Here is a 16,641-nt window from a genome sequence, read left to right as displayed (position 1 = left end):
TAATGATAATAAATGTCATTTATTTATAATAGTTATAACATTACATCACTACGCTTAATATCAACTCTTAGAACCGTTCGTTTCAGTGGACTCCGCCTCTTTTGCTTCGGCTGCTTCGGACACCTCCATCGCTTCTTCCACCTCTTTTGCTTCGCTCGCCTCTGCTTCGCTCGCTTCTGCTTCGCCATCAGGCACGTCAGATGCCTTCTTGAATTTATTTACATCTGGAAAAATTTACATATGTATGACTAAGCAAATCTCAGCCAAAATTTTAAGTTCAAACTAACCATTACACCCGGCTTCCCACGCATGAACCATTAGATGAAATTTTCAATCATATCATTTCCATTGGTTAAAAAACACCCTTAAAAGTAATGTTTCTACACTTAGCGGTTAATGTTTTAGTTAGGGTTTTGTCGTGTCAATGTCACTCGTTAAGTTTGTGAATTTTACAGTTTCACCTTTGACTATGACTTCATTATGTATGAAAAACACGAAATTCAGCTAAGTAACTTTGCGTACTATCAGTTATAATATAACTATAAGCTATGCCTCCTGTATATTGGGTAAATATTCAGCGTCTTTGCGGCGTTTTTCGCCATTACTGTTACGGCAAGTATTAAAAAAAACAATGCTCAGGGCTACATTTTTATAAAAACTAAAGACAATACCGATCTTTTAAATCTAGCGTGATCAAAATTCTTGCGACTTGTCCTTCTGTTGAGCTAATAAATACGGGATGGTAGTGATATTTAAAAGAGGCCAAAAGGCTTGAATATTCCCTGCTACGCTATATTGTATTTCGATGCAATGATTAAAAAGTGTAAACAAAGACGCCATTTAGCCGACCAAAGAAATTCAATGACGTGAAAACCTAGAACCTATTGCAAAATAATTAATCTGTTCAGTAAATCGATTAATTTATTAATTGAATAGATCAAAGTATTTTTGTCTATTTTATTATTTACAATCCTTGATTTAATTCCAAAGACTATTTATTCAATTATAATAGCAGTAACTACTTTTTACTTTTAAGGTAAGTAAACAAAATCGCTTACTATCGAGCATTAATCGATTTTTAAAATGTCAAATTTTCCACAATGTCTACGCTAGTCTGTGCTACTACAGATTATACCCATGTTTCATTCAAGAAATAACGTCAGATTCTGACGAAATTTTTTAAAATGAAAATTATATACTGAAATCAAGTGAATTTTGGTGAAAAAAGTGATTAGACGTCTAGTTAAAAGACTATAGATGACTGTGTTATTGATTGGATCCAGTGGGTGTTAATACAAGAATGCGAAAGTGTGTTTGTATGTTTGTGTGTTTGTCAGTCTTTCACGCCGTAACGGAGCGACGGATCGACGTGATTTTTGGCATAGAGATAGTTTATGGGCCCGAGAGTGACATAGGCTACTTTTTATCCCGGAAAAATGCACATTTCCCGAGGGAACAGCGCGCGATAACCGAATACCACGCGGGCGGAGCCGCGGGCAAAAGCAAGTACTTTTTATGAATTGGATTGATATAAAGCTACATAAGAAATTGAAAATGACAAAATATCGTACCATATTTGCTGTAGTCCGCCCCCAACAGTCTCAGATAGTGCACCGTGTCCGGAGTGGCCGTGTAAGCGCGGAGAGAGTGCACGCCGCGCCACCCCACCAGTGTTAGCTGGAGGCTGGACGAGTCGTCCTTGTATTGGAGCACGCAGCTGCCGGTTGCTGGTGGGAGAAAAGTCACCATCGTTTAAGGCCATTCTAGTAATATGTTAGAAGAATTTTAGAGTTTTTGACCCTCCCTTCCCCTTTATCGGCAAAATTAAGGTTAAGTGTGGCTTTCAAAGTCTGTTATTACGAGCGTGAAAACAAAGTTTAGATTAAAATCATATTTAATACACCTTAAAACCGTACCATAAAAATATCGAGCAACCATAGTGTTGCGTAGTCCCGTTTTGTTCGAAAAAAAGGGAGGACAAAAGTTTCCGAAAGACAAAACTGTCTCAAAACACAGACGTTCATTGCCCCGTAACGCATAATTGCCATAATTAATTTCAGGCAATGCAAAATATTCACAAAATTATTCTAATTATAAATTAACCCGCGTAGCTCACCCAAAAACTATGAGATTTGACATTTCGGAGACCTCACGCTACACTAGCGCCTCTAGCGGCGAATTCATACGCGATAGCCCTCATTGAAATAAACGTATGATGTATTTATTGAATTTCGAATCGAAATTCCGAAACGGGATTCCGAGCGTATGTGGCGGCCCTTAACCAGGTCATCCATCCATCTCGTTGGTAGACGTTCTGCGCTGTGCTTGCCGATCCACGGTCTCCATTCTAGAACTTTTCAGCCCCAACAGCAATCTGATATTCTGATCTGATCAGCTATTACACCCCCCCCACCCTCCCGTGTATATACAAGTAACTATACGAGTACACGAGAAGTTGGCTATAACCTTCTAACCATGTCAAATGAACATCTTGCGAGCACTCACCAAGACCCTTAACCTGTGCCTGCGTGTGTTCTGAAAACCGGGCTATTTCCGGCGGCTTGCTCGGATTGTCGTTCTGCAGCACGAGGATCAAGTCTTCTTTCAGGATGCGCACGCGACGCTTCGGGCCTATGAAGGGAAGCACGCTGCCAAGACCTTCTTGGGACAACCTGGAAAAAAAATTGTTGGTCACTTACCTCCTGTGGCATAGTGGGCCACAATATATATAAAAAAATAATTGCCAAAGCGATGTGAATCCAATTGTTTTGGAAAAAACCGGCCAAGAGCGTGTCGTACACGCTCAAGATAAGGTTCCGTAGCCATTACGAAAATTTGTTATTGTGTACTGCATCTTCCAAGTTTAGGTATACGAGTAAAATATACCTTAGGCTGCTATTTACTCTTAAACTACTAATAATTCTCAAGCAATCTTAGCCGCTATAATTTTCCTTGTAAATTTGATATATTTACTACCATTCTGAATTTTTTCAAAATTTTCCACCAAATAGTTTAGATATTAGAGTTCGCTCGATTTCAATGAAAATTTGCACTTTAAAGTTGAATATTTCGCAAAAAGATCACTGAATAGAAAAATTGTCTTGGCAATCCCCCCAATGATTTAAAAGACCTATCCAACGATACCTCACAATATAGGGTTAGTCGAGAAAAAAAAACACCCCCACTTTACGTCTATGGGAGGTACCATAAAAAAATTCTTTTACTTTTTTTATTGTACCACTTTGTCGGCGCGACTGATATATATATTCATGACAAATTACAGCTTTCTAGTACTAACGGTCGCTGAGCTTACCCGCGGATAATCAGACGGACAGACATGGCGAAACTATAAGGGTTCCTAGTTTTTTTTTTATTCGGCTGGGTGGCAAACGAACAAGTGGGTCTCCTGATGCTAAGAGAGCACCACCACCCATAGACACCTGCAACACCAGGGGATTGCAGATGCGTTGCCAACCTAGAGGCCTAAGATGGGATACCTCAAGTGCCAGTAATTTCACCGGCTGTCTTACTCTCCACGCCGAAACAAGCGCAAGCACTGCTGCTTCACGGCAGTTGACTACGGAACCCTAAAAAGTCAAACTGCCGTGGTGTAAAACAGTAAAGTACTCAAACATTTTTTACTTTGTTACAATGTCATAGGTTAGTGTCATGCCTTATGTCCAACAGTGGACGTCTTACGGCTGAGATGTGATGATGATGTATCTTCGTTTCCTTCCTTTGCCAATATCCTGCACTTGGATAAGTCTTGGTAGCCTATTATTTGGACCTATGGCCTCTCAATCTGAGGGCTCTGAGTTTGAGCCAAGGTTCGCACTGCTCGCTCGGAGTTTATTTACGAAACTACATTTGGAAGCATGGTATGAGCTTTAATGGTACAAAAAAAACAGGGTGTCCATTCCATTAAAAATCCTAGAAAAATCCCTGTCTTTTCCCTGATATTCCCTGGCCACATTTTTAAGTTTTCCTAGCCAATCATGTACATTTCAAAGCAGGTTATATGATTTTTTTCACTGCTCGAGATACTAAGCTAGACCCGATGATGGGAATTCACTGCACACCGAACGTGCTCACTTTTTCCTTGACTGTTTTTATGGTGCCGCTCTTTAATACGTCGCCTGGAACGACTGGTGTCAAAATATCGAGCTAAGTTTTGGAAAATCACGAGTTTTTTGCCCGACTTTTTGGATTTCTAGCAAATTTCCCTGATTTTCCCTGACCACCATGGAGATTAGTACGTTTTCCTGACTTTCCAGAAAGTGGACACCCTGATAGTGTGGAAACCATCGTGTGAAAGTCCAACCACCAACGAGATGGACGGATGACCTTGGGCCTTATTGTCTAACACGCTTGGAATCACAATCGTTTTCACTTCTTTCTGCCACACGGTGTAAGACCAGGGTAGAAAGAGATGGCGAATGCGAACATCAGCGTGTTAGACAATACAGACTGGTTAAAGCAGCGGGTTCGGATGCAGGCCGCGCTTTCAACCGAAGCAACTGGAGGTCCATGGAGGAGGCATATGGCCAATAGGGGACGTCCTGCGACTGATATGATAATGAAATAACCAATAACTAGTAGTCGGTGGTTTTGTTTTGTACAAACCTGAACGCACACACCATGTTCTTGTTGTCGCAGCGTACGAAGGTCTTCACCCCTGTGTTGATAATCTTTATCTTGGACTCGTTCTTCATCACGACGTCCCTCACCAAGGGAGACACCAGGTAGATATTCTTCTTTTTACCCACGTAGCATCTGCGTTGAATACGGAATTAAAGTTTTTGTTAACCCCCGACTTAAAAAGAAGTGTTGTGTTATATTTATATATTTGACGCCAATGTCTCTGGGGCATCAAAGCTCTAAAACGGATGGACCGATTTCGTTAAATAAATAAAATAAAATAAATCATAAATTCATTTGCGAGAATGTAGTATTACCAAATTCCTTGCGTTTTTCTTGTAGTTTTTAGCTCTATGTTCTATTAAAATCGGTTCGTTTTTGAGATGTTGAACTTTGAAATGACAATGTTGAGTATTTTTTAACTTCTCTGCGTTCGTTAGGTTATTTAACGAAGAAGATTTATTATTTTTCAGGTATCAAAATTTTTGAAAGAGTTGATCTGGAGGCAAGTGGTGTAGTTGATGGCACAGTTGGCACGTATAGCCGGGAGATGCGGGTTCGAATCTTTTCCTGCGTCCCCGAAAATCTTGAGACCACACGAAACATTACCGCTTCGGAGCCACTTTTAGCAATTTTAGGTTTTAAGTTTGACAAAAAAGGTACAATAGTTGACAGGTTGCTACGGCTAGCTACAGTATACCTTAACCTATACCTCAGTCGCCTCTTACGACATCCACGAAACAATGGAGAGGTGTAATTCAGACCCGACACCACACGGGTCTTAAAATCTTCTTCGTTTAAATAAAATAAATTTGGGCAAATCTACTTGCGTTGAGCAAACAAAAGGAGCGCGTCACTAGTGTTTTGGTAAGTGTCATTAAAAGAGATAAGATAATCAGGGTTAATTTTTTATGAAAATTAAAAACAGTACTGGTGACCGGTGCTGAATTTGGCGTGACCAAAAGTCTTGCGACTCGTCCTAATAAAAGTGGGATGCTAATATTGTTTAACCAACCGGTTTCTTAAAGGGAATAGGGGATATGGGGGAAGGTGAGAAGGGAGATAGGGGCAAAGCGCAGTGGCTCAAGACACGTTGCTCAGAACGCGCGCGTTCTTAGGTATTTTCTTCGTATTACTAAAACGCTATTGTATTTTAGAGACAACTTTGCGATTTTTTCCTATCGATCGAACAGAACGAACTACAAGTAATCGTGCATCTTCAGTGTATGATTTATAGAGTAACATACATACATACATAAAACCACGCCTCTTTCCCAACGGGGTAGGCAGAGGCTAGATCCTTCCACTTCCTACGATCCTGGGATACAACTCTCGCTTCCTCTACATTCATCAATCTTTTCATGCATGCACGTCGGTTTAGAGTACTCCTGACCCGACCTTTCTTCAAAACGTCCCCGATTTGATTTATAGAGTAAATCCTCAAATATTCAGTTTCAAAACTAAAGCTTTACTAGCAATGATAGTACAAGGGATTAGATGAATGCAATAAATGCGCAAAAGATCGGTGCGCCCTTCAGGCCCTGTTCACATTATTCCAGTAGAATTACATTGCAGGGCCGCGATGTTAATCAGATACAATGGACCGAACCAGCAGCGCAGTGTCAATCTACTGGAATGGTTTTACTGGAATAATGTGAACAGGGCATAAATCCAACGCATTTCAGTAAAACCTAAAACCAACCTCGTCAGCAAGCATTTCGAATCAAACTCTTCATTCAGATCATAGTACTCCTTGATCGAAGGGAACACATCCTCTTCATCCCCTTTAAAGAACACGAAGGGGTCCTCTTTATAACCACCCATTCTCCTCCTCTTGGCTGGCGGTTTCTCTTCTTTCTTCTCCTGAACTTCTGTATGTTCTCTTTCCTTCTCCCACGGAAGAAGGGCGGTTTTCTCTAGGACGGCCACGAAGAAGCCACCAGTGTCTTGGTGATGCGGCAAGATTCGTATACTGGAGAAAAGTTAAAATAAGATCCAGATCACACTCTGCAGTTACTCTTACTTACGTAAGTATTATCAATTGAAATTAAAGCCATATACTCAAGTCTAGAGCCCCTTGAAATACGGTATTTGACAACTCCTGATTTTGCCATATCTTAATATTATTATGAAAATATAATACAGATAGTGTGTTTAGCGAAGAGAAAATTTAAATCGGTTAAAAATTGGATTTATTGTGATTTTTTGAAAAATCTATATACCTGTCTCTTTCTCAAACGCTTTTCTCTATGCAGCAAGTATGGCGGTACTGGTGTGTGACGTCACATGCCAGTATGTCTTTCTCTGTCTAATCTTGAATTTCAAACCTTTATAACTTTGTTATTTGTAAAGGTAGCTTAAAAATTGTTTTTCTATTCGATAACAGGCATTGTGTAGTTTTAATTTATAAAACATATACAAAATAGTCAAATACCGTATTGAAACTGTGTTTCTTTTTAAATTCCAAGTTTACGTTAAAAAGGTATGGCTGTTAATGCTGCGTCAACGTATATTTAGACACTCTCAAGGCATTCTAAATTTAAAGGGGTAGGTAATGTTAACCTAGGATTATGAAAGTCAAGTAATATCGTCTTCTACTATACTTCGTTTTTTTAGCATTATAAATAGGGTAAACAATCTTGACGTGTCTTTTTATTGATAAACGTTTAAAAAAAATCAGTAGCTACTTATTACTTATAATACCAAAATAATGTAAATGATCATACGACCTTGCTAACTGTTACATATTTGCTGTGACTTATTTTTCAAAAGTGTTTTTCAATAAAAAGACACGTCAAGATCGCTCACCTTCTTTCTAAAGTTAAAAAAACGAAGTATTCAACTAGGCAAAATTTGAAACTATATACTTATAATGAAATCATCAGAAATATAGTATTTAATTGAAGTACGTACATAATCAATTATCGAAGTTAAGCAACGGTATGCACGATCATAATTGTACGGGACTAAATCTTTTTGTAGACTAGGTATTTAAACTTTTACTCATTTGTACGGGACCCTCGGTGGGCGAGTCTGACTCGCAGTTGTCCGATTTTTTTAAAGTAGTGACGATATCTCACCATCTGTCGAGATGGTACTTGTCTAGGTCCTCGGGTTTGGGCGGGAACATCTGGGGGCGCACCACCGTCTGCCACTTCTCAGGGACGTCTTCGTATTTGTCGTAGAACACCATGTCTTTGGACGCCGGCCGCCAGTGGCTCATGCCTGGTGCAAAATGCATATAATAAATGTATATAATAAAACAATGCGAGTTCTTTTAAAAATAACTATTGAAACTTGAACACAATTGTAGTTTATTACAGCCAGCGTATTGGAACGCCGAAGAACCGAAAAAGCATAGAAAATAAGGTTTTTTTTACATTCAGAAATGTTATTTTATGTTTTTTATCTATTTTTATATACTACTTATGTTACTTTTAAAGTTTCTATAGACGTTTTTAATTGCAATTCTTGTAGATTTACTTTTTAATTTCATGATCATTTACACACCCTGGCGATAACAGTTTACATGTGTTCCTTGATTGTATGGATAGTTGGATGATCTTACAATTTCAATATAAGCATCATTTTCACTAAATCTTGACAAAAAATGTCTATGACGTATCAGTATTTCGGTAAACTATATTGTATTTCGATCCAATTTATGAAAAGCGTAAACGCAGACGCCATTTATCCGACCACATACATTCAATGATGTGAAAACCTAGAACCTATTGCAAAATAATTAATCTGTTCAGTATATCGATTAATTTATTAATTGAATAGATCGAAGTATTTTTCTCTATTTTATTATTTACAATACTTGATTTTATTCCAAAGACTGTTTATTCAATTTTAAAAGCAGTAACCATTTTTTAATTTTAAGGAAAGTAAATAAAAATCGCTTATACATCCGCGCATTAATCGATTTTTAAAATGTCAAATTTTCCACCATCTCTACGCTAGTCTATGCTACTACAGATTATACACTGTTTCAATCAAGTCAGATTTCGACGAAGATTTTACTAATGAAAAATAAATATTGAAATCAAGTGAATTTTGGTGAAAAAAGTGATTAGACATCTAGTTAAAAGACACGAATTATACATAAATGTGTTATTGATTCGATCCAGTGAGTGTTTATACAAGAATTTAGATGAAATAGGTTTGTTTACACTTTCAATTAATTTTATATGCATAACGTATACTTTGCATACACCTGTTTTGAATGTTCTAACAAATCGCTCCACAGTTCCATTGGCAGCAGGATCATATAGTGTGAAAGTCTAATGTGCGAATATGAAGCACTCAATCAATCTTTTAGTCCTGAAGCCCTACCTGGATGTGACTTAAGCCCCGTCAAGTCGTTCCTGGCATCCACTAGGCTGAGGCTTCCTTCAGCCTCTGCCAGCATCCTGTGCAGCACTGCCTCATTCTCCACCGGGTTGAAGGAACAGGTGGAGTAGACCAGTCTTCCGCCCACCGCTAGGAGCTCGCATCCTCGCTTTAGTACTCGGTATTGAATGCTAGAAAAAAATTATTGGGTAAATCACAACAGAGCTGAGCGTTATTTTATGAAACTGTTTGGAGAAACGTTGTGCCGAAACGAAAAACAGTTTCTTTAGACGTTACTTCGACTTGAGAAACGTTACCACAGACTATCACATACATGCGTTAACGTGAGGAAATTTTCTCACAAGAACAAATAACATATTGTTATCATAAACTAGTTTCACATAATATAAAAAAATTGTTTCTTGAACCAAACTGTTTCTTGAAGCAAACTATTCAAAATATCCTAAAGAGCTACACTTAATAACGAAGCTTTCGTTTCCTTTGAAACGAAACCAAGCCGTACCAAAGAGACTGTTTTTTAAGTAACTGTTTTTCGAAACTGTTACTTGTCAAAAAAACGTAACGACTCAGCTCTATTCCACAACGAATATTATACTTGGTGTATGGTGGTACAGTCAACGTCAAAAATAAGTGATCAGTTTTGTACCTTGTCACTTTAACGTCATGTTTGAAAAGCCATACAAAATTGTGTAACGTCTGAGAGCGACAAGGTACAGAAATGATCACTTATTTATGACGTTGACTGTACTGTCATAGATAGACATAAAAAATAAGATTTTAAAACTTTTCTTATTAGTTGTGCTGTAAGAGCTACCTTCACACCAAATTGCGAGCTTCTAGGACAACCACAACTTAATGCGAATAAATGAATATTAATACGACCCAAAAGTACCGTATTGTAGTACTTACAAATGGATCAACATTGCTTTACACTTTTTGGTTTCTTGGTTGCAAATCTTGGTTTTTGCAGTAACATTTTGCAGGTGGTAGGACCTTGTGCAAGGTCCGCCCGGATTGCTACCACCATCTTGTTTGCTAATCCTGCCGTGAAGCAGCAGTGCTTGCACTGTTGTTTCGGCGTGGAGAGTAAGACAGCCGGTGAAATTACTGGCACGTGAGGTATCCCATCTTAGGCTTCTAGGTTGGCAACGCGTGATGTTTATGTGCGGTGGTGATCTCTTACCATCAGGAGACCCACTTGCTCGTTTGCCATCCAGTGGAATAAAAAAAAAACCGTTCCATTTCCAATCATTTTGCATAGGACTCAAGCAAAGTCACTCACCCATGCAAATTGTTGCCATTTCCTGTAGACCATTTCAGCCAGATATCGGGGTTCTTGCGGAGCGTAGCGTCGCCGGAGCACGGCACGTCGCACAGGATCCGGTCGAATTTCAACGGCACGGTCGATTCCGGATTCTGATAAACATTTTTTTATTTTACTTTTAATGATTGTTTTATTGCATACTAGATTGTTGCTCCTGTGAAAATGGTAGTTTATTGGTTTGCGTGATTTGTGTGTTCTTACAGTGTGGAGGTGGAGGAACTACATAAACACACATTTCTTGCATTAACATACAAAAACGTCTAAGTGACATACTTACGTTCAATCCATTCGTGCCAGCTTCTCTGAATAGGGATGTTACGAATGTCATTTCTATCACATTTGCAAATGCGAATGCGGATGCGAATATTTAGGGCGCGAATGTGCGAATGCGAATATTAAGGGAGTATACTAAAAACTGAACTTCAAAAACAAAACTAATCAAGCAATCACAAGCCACTGTCACAAGTAAAAGTGCTTTCTACTGGTCAAAATGAATCGGCGTCTAGGCGGCCGGCGCAGCCGATACACGTCACAACTTGCACACATTCGCATTCGCAAAACATAATGATGCGAATTATTCGCATATGCGAATGCGAATACAAATATTCGTGACATCCCTACTTGTGAATCGTGGGGTTACCTGTGGGTCGGTGACCATAATGTTGGGCATGACGGCCGAGTCGTGATTGGTGATGAGGATGTTGGGCGAGTTCAGCCGCTTGGCCTGGTGCACCAGCATGTAGCAGCGGCTGTTGTCCACGTCGTTGGCCATCACGAAGCCTGGGTGGATGGAACAGATCATAGGGTGACACACTCCTGGATTTGACACAGTAAATCCTCAATTATGCGTTCATAAACTATAGGTAATGACCAGCATTACGACATTGGATTCTATTATGAACACGGCTCATTACGATACAGAAATCTGCATCGTAATGACATTTCATACACGCGACCACGTGCAGCAGCAGGTCGTCGCGGGCGCAGCTCGTGGGGCAGACATACCTACCTAGTTCTCGTTAATACAGGTCATTCTCAATGGTTCTTAAACACATGATAGAGGATTTAATATATGGATATAGATAAAATATTGTATGCAACTGTACGTAATAGGCCTTAAAACCTCATGTGACCCTATTAGCTACGCCTCGTTTCATAAACTCGTGTTTTAAGAACCCCTATTACGATACAGTTGCATAAAATACTATAGAAATGTACATGGGGCGGTGGAAATAAAGTGGCCGACACTAATAAAAAATATAAATCCGTCACTGGAGTGATGGCATCAATCATGGACATGTTAGTAGCCCAGTAATAGACAACAGGGATTCAATGCCTTAGCTCACCATTCATGAACTTTAATTTATGATCATCAGTTATCTCATAATCATTATTATTATTATTTATAATGCACAGGCAGCTTATAGCTGATGCGTGCATATCATTGTTCACTTGTGTAATTGTCTTCAAAGTACTTATCAAGTCTGTTTTTAAAAGTATTCACTGAAGGTGCACTGATCACTGTCTCGGGCAAACTGTTCCACTGTTTCACGACGCGGTTGCCCAGGAAATGGCGCCTGGGGTTGCTTGTACTTAGAGTGCGTATCAGTTTCAGAGAGTGACCTCGCAGCCTCTCATTCATGCTCCGTGTAAATATGTCACTTAGTTCAGGTACATTATAGTGTCCGGTCAATATCTTGTAGGTTTCGATCAGATCACCACGCTGCCTCCGCCTCTCCAAAGTGGTAAGTCCCAACTCTCTCAACCTGTCTTCATACCCCCATAATCGTCAGTTATCTGAGCATAAGTATCAAGTGCAAGTACAATATTTTAAAAACAGTTCAGTGATAAGTTTTTGTTAAAAATTCTAATTTTTTTTTTGCTGAATGTACTTTTTGCCCCTGGTTACCGAAGTACTCGTCAATACGAATCAACTAGTCTCTAGCAACTGACGGCAGTCACCTTGGCCGCCAAGCAACGCCTGACAATGCCTGGCAATGAAAAAACGCCGAAAAAAAACGCTTCTTGTATGACAACCCCCTTTAATATTAACTTTATATTATTTTTAGTATTTGTTGTTATAGCGGCCACAGTTGAATTACTATGACAACTTCTTACCAGTCGGAATTTTATCTTCATCAGCATGTAGGAATTCAATTAGTTGGGCAGTTTTTGATCCCGGTGCCGCACACATGTCTAATACCTAAAACAAGAATACTAATTAGTCAAGAAATACTATTAGAAGGTACCTGGATATTACATCACACTACCACCACTAACACACAGTCCTTACACTTACGTTTACATTTAGGGTAATGTGGTAGTGTCTGGTTGCCTGGAAGAGATCGCTATTAAGGATAAGGCCGCCTATTGCTTACCTTGTAATTTTCTCTCTGTGTATCTGTTTTCTGTATCACTTACTATTTCTTATTTTGTACAATAAAGATTCTTTGTATTGTATTACTTTGCAGAGGTTCATATCAATGAACTAAACAATTATTTTTCATTTCTCCTGTTCAGAAAGTTTAAAGTAACTCCTGATTAAATAAATTATTTACAATAAACACAACAATCGGGAAGTACGCTAAGTCTTTAGTTTACCTTATGGTGTGGCTCCACATTGAGCACTACAGGTGGTATCATGGACACGGCCTCTTGTCGCGAGACGCCGCCTGCGGCTGTCTCTGCTACCAGGAAATTATGAAGTTTGTAGAGGGGCTCGCTTCGGCGAATGTCGGTTCTAGACAGACGGAGCTGCCAGGCTAGACCATTTGGGTACCTGTAAAGCAAAAGCTAAAAATTTCATTTTTAATACAAACTATTTTGCTGACTGTGCTTGCATTGCCATTTGGCATTGCGTTTTTTTATTTTTATTATAAATCTTTGGCATCTGTGTGCTTGTTGGCAAAGGCCCCAACGGTGTACCAAACTTGTAGTCTGTATGACCTCTGGTGTGGGATGCAACATCTAAAATTAGTGCCGTTGCATATTATGCCGTACTTACAGGGCAAGTTAAATAAGAGCTTGTAATAATAAAAGCAGTGGTAACCTACTAATTCGAACTATAACCTCTCAAGCAGCCCTCTCACTGGGAGGTTTATGCCTGCAGTAAGACATAGCATGCATATTTATTTATATTTGATAAAACCTCAAACTTTAAGGGTAGTTTGAACCATCCATTGATTAGTGTTAACTGCGGTTAGGTGTGATGCCGTCTCTATTTGTTTTGTCACGGAGACCATCACATTTTATCACACTTTATTATGTTTTAGTAAATTATTTAGACTTTACATTGCTGCTCGAAAAAAAATCATAAATGAATTACTCTGGTAGTTAATTCTAAATTATCAATTTGTTTTAATATCAGTTCTCAGCACTTAAATCTTCGTCTGGTTAGGTATAGTTTGAGGTAGGGTTTGTAACGGAGGCCTTCTTAGCGGAGGCGGAGGCTGATGCGGAGGCGACGAGATTCGCGACGGATGCGGAGGTGAAAGTGAATGTGGAAAAAAAAAGTAGTTTATTCTTTATTCAACTCTAAAAACTAAAATTTCTAAAAAAACTGCCAAATCTCTCTGGTTTTCGGCGTCATCTTGTATGTGACTTAAATAAAAAAATTACTTTGTACAAAATCACTTCAAAAATTGCGGTTCAATCAAACATATATATTACAATTTCGTACATCCAAGCAACGAGACAGGTTGATTCCTGTCGAGTGTTATTTGACATACGCCCGCCCCCATCCGACCGCGTTTCTGCTGCGCGCCGAGATAATGAAATGAGAAATAAACCTCCGTTATAACTCCGCAAAAAAAATTGCAGAGGCGGAGGCGAAGATACAATTTCTTGCGGAACTTCTGCAGTAACGGAGGCGGAGACAAAGATCTGTTACAACCCTAACTTGAGGCAGCAATACATGCTGTATAGACCGAGATGATGATGAATAGTAAGGGTCACTCAACTTCTTAGTGTATGTTATCCTGTCCCGTAACTCAGAAGACATTGTGATACACTTTGTTAGAAATATAAATAAATAAATAAATATAAATATCACCGGACAATTCACACCAATTGACCTAGTCCCAAAGTAAGCTTAGCAAAGCTTGTGTTATGGGTACTAAGCAACAGATAAATATAATTATATAGATATAGATACATACTTAAATACATATTAAACACCCAAGACTCGAGAACAAACATTCATATTTTTCATACAAATATCTGCCCCAACACGGGAATCGAACCTGGGACCTCAAGCTTCGTAGTCAGGTTCCCTAACCACTACCGGCCATCTGGTCGTCTAAAATATGTTTGCAATGTAGCAGTCTTGGGAGATGAGTCATGAAGGAATTGCCTTAAAACTGTCACAACTTCTCTAACTTTTAGTGGATTTGTACCCCATAAAATCATCTTTTTAATTAGTAACTCAGCGACGTTACCATAGCAACAAGCTGCACGAAAAAGTTGATTGACCCATAAATATATATACCCATGACCCATATTATATATACCATATCCCATACCATATACCATATATTTATACCAAGGCAAATTTAATGGCTTGATTTCCTCTTCCTCCTCTCCCTCATTCTTTAGCTTGACATTCAGCAGTTCCGAGAAGTATTGACTCTTGACGATGTCCATCAGGGCATCGGCTTCACACTTGGAGCCAGTGATGCGGAAGGCAGTCGGCAGGTTGTCTTTAAGAGCCTGCATGAACACAGGCCATTCTTCTTCCGGACAAACCTTTTGACCCTTAAAAAAGAAATAGCAAGCATGAATAAGAAAATATAGTGCAACAAGAACTTTTTTGAACATGAAAGTACCATGAGACTCACTCATATTAAATGATATTGTAACAGATAATTCACGTCTTAAACAGAGTTTAGCTCCTGAGAAGAAGGGCTACGAAATAGCCCGAAACATGTCGAGCTAAACTCGGTTTAAGACGTGAGTTATCCGTTACAATATCATTTAATACAACTAGAACTTCATAAGTGCTTGCTATAACTTAAATTGAATAAAGATATTTTGACTTTCACTTTGAATGTTAATTTCACTCGACAAAACCAAAACCGATCTTTTGTACCGATGTTGTGTGTTGGAGGTATACAATACAACTTATTTAGAAGCTCCAATGAAAATATCATGTATATAAAAAACTCAGTTTTTACCTTATAGTATTCCTCAAATGCAGCGTTTTCTCGTACAATGTCTTCATAATGTTTACGTGTGTCGCCTTCAGGCTTAGGTTGTGGATTCTTTTCCTAAAAATCATATCAACATTAAGGTAATGGCATGCTGGCTTCGTCTCGGTGTTTTACTTTTCTACTTTTTCTATTCACCTGTTCCTTTTTGTCGCGCTTTCGTTGAGCGAATTTATTAACAGTACGGTTTCTTTTCCCCATCCTTCTCAAATAAACACCGAGAGTAGTATATGTTTTAAGTGAAAAATAAGAGAAAGTAATCATACAATCACAATTTCATGAAATTCACAATGTTCACAATTCACAAGGTGTTGACGTGACGATGACAGTTAAAAAGTAAGGTTATATTTACGTTGCTTTTTTTCAGATTATCACTTCTCAACAGGCGAAAAACTCTATCCCATACAGCTCTGCCAACAGTTAATTTATATTTTGTGTAGCTAAGCCAAATAGCTAATACCTGAAAATATTATTGAAAAGTGGCAAAAACCTTGTTTTACATACAGAACTGTCAATCAGTTTGGAAAAATCATTGGAACTGTTTTTTTTTTTCACTTTAATCAATATGTTTTTACTAGTTTTCAAATGTATTTTCGAATAACGTAATTTAAAAAAATCTGTCCCTTTGCTGTAAAAATATTGAAGCTGTATGAACATTATTTCCTGTTCTTTTGCTTTGACGGATATAATAAAAAAAAGAACCAAAATGTCAGTTCAGTACATTGACCTATACACCTACTGTGTTTACTTTTTACTTGCTCTGAGGTTCAGTACGTCACTATTTCCCAAAAGTAAACAAATAAATACGCGTGTGATAAAAATTAATTTAATTAATAAGCCAGGAATTAAAGCTAAGTAAGTACTGTAATATATTTAATAGCACCATTTTCCCAAGTCAGTAGAACTGAACAGGAAAACAATTGTAGTAAGGTATATTATTTTATTACTTACCGACTTTATGGAAGGATCTCTGGAGCCTGTGTTGCTATAGGTTTAAGATCTATTATGAAATGTAAGGTATCAAACAATATTTAGCCTTCATCTCTTATCAATTATCAAGACTGTCTGAGATAATGTAATGAGATAAGTAGGTAAGTTATTTTCTTGTTGTTGTAACTA

The 16,641-nt window shown here is 38.4% G+C and overlaps 2 protein-coding genes across 4 annotated transcripts in view; one reads left to right on the top strand and one right to left on the bottom strand.

Moving 5' to 3' along the window:
- On the bottom strand, nt 1-15,865 carry Nsun2 (tRNA (cytosine(34)-C(5))-methyltransferase Nsun2). The gene is made up of 14 exons (XM_074106650.1): nt 15,661-15,865; nt 15,490-15,582; nt 14,859-15,070; nt 12,920-13,097; nt 12,437-12,521; nt 10,959-11,098; nt 10,277-10,410; nt 8,977-9,164; nt 7,719-7,863; nt 6,341-6,610; nt 4,624-4,773; nt 2,506-2,672; nt 1,572-1,727; nt 1-224 (listed from the first exon to the last, which is right to left on the bottom strand). Exons 1-14 carry the CDS (start codon nt 15,784-15,786, stop codon nt 61-63), a joined length of 2,208 nt encoding a protein of 735 aa, XP_073962751.1. The 5' UTR covers nt 15,787-15,865; the 3' UTR covers nt 1-60.
- Nucleotides 15,866-16,248: 383 nt separating this feature from the next.
- Nucleotides 16,249-16,641, top strand: part of LOC141441782 (5-oxoprolinase) — a 50,962-nt gene continuing 50,569 nt past the window's right edge. Inside the window, exon 1 of one of the 3 annotated variants that reach the window (XM_074106643.1) lies at nt 16,249-16,377. The gene's annotated coding sequence lies outside the window, so the exon portion shown is untranslated. Of the gene's footprint in view, nt 16,453-16,547; nt 16,614-16,641 lie in introns of those variants that run through there. The other 2 variants (XM_074106645.1, XM_074106646.1) reach the window with 2 other exon arrangements.

Source organism: Choristoneura fumiferana, chromosome 24 (assembly GCF_025370935.1).
Source record: "Choristoneura fumiferana chromosome 24, NRCan_CFum_1, whole genome shotgun sequence".
Lineage (NCBI taxonomy): Eukaryota > Metazoa > Arthropoda > Insecta > Lepidoptera > Tortricidae > Choristoneura > Choristoneura fumiferana.
This window is presented reverse-complemented; position numbering and strand designations above follow the sequence as displayed.

What these genes read in the sequence shown, in the direction of transcription:
- Nsun2 (XM_074106650.1), bottom strand. Translation starts at nt 15,786, where the DNA reads ATGATTACTTTCTCTTATTTTTCACTTAAAACATATACTACTCTCGGT. An exon ending in TCGAAATGCTTGCTGACGAG is followed by an intron (nt 4,774 to 6,340) that starts GTTGGTTTTAGG and finishes TATTCAACGCAG; the next exon opens with ATGCTACGTGGGTAAAAAGA. An exon ending in GGCACAGGTTAAGGGTCTTG is followed by an intron (nt 1,728 to 2,505) that starts GTGAGTGCTCGC and finishes TTCTCCCACCAG; the next exon opens with CAACCGGCAGCTGCGTGCTC.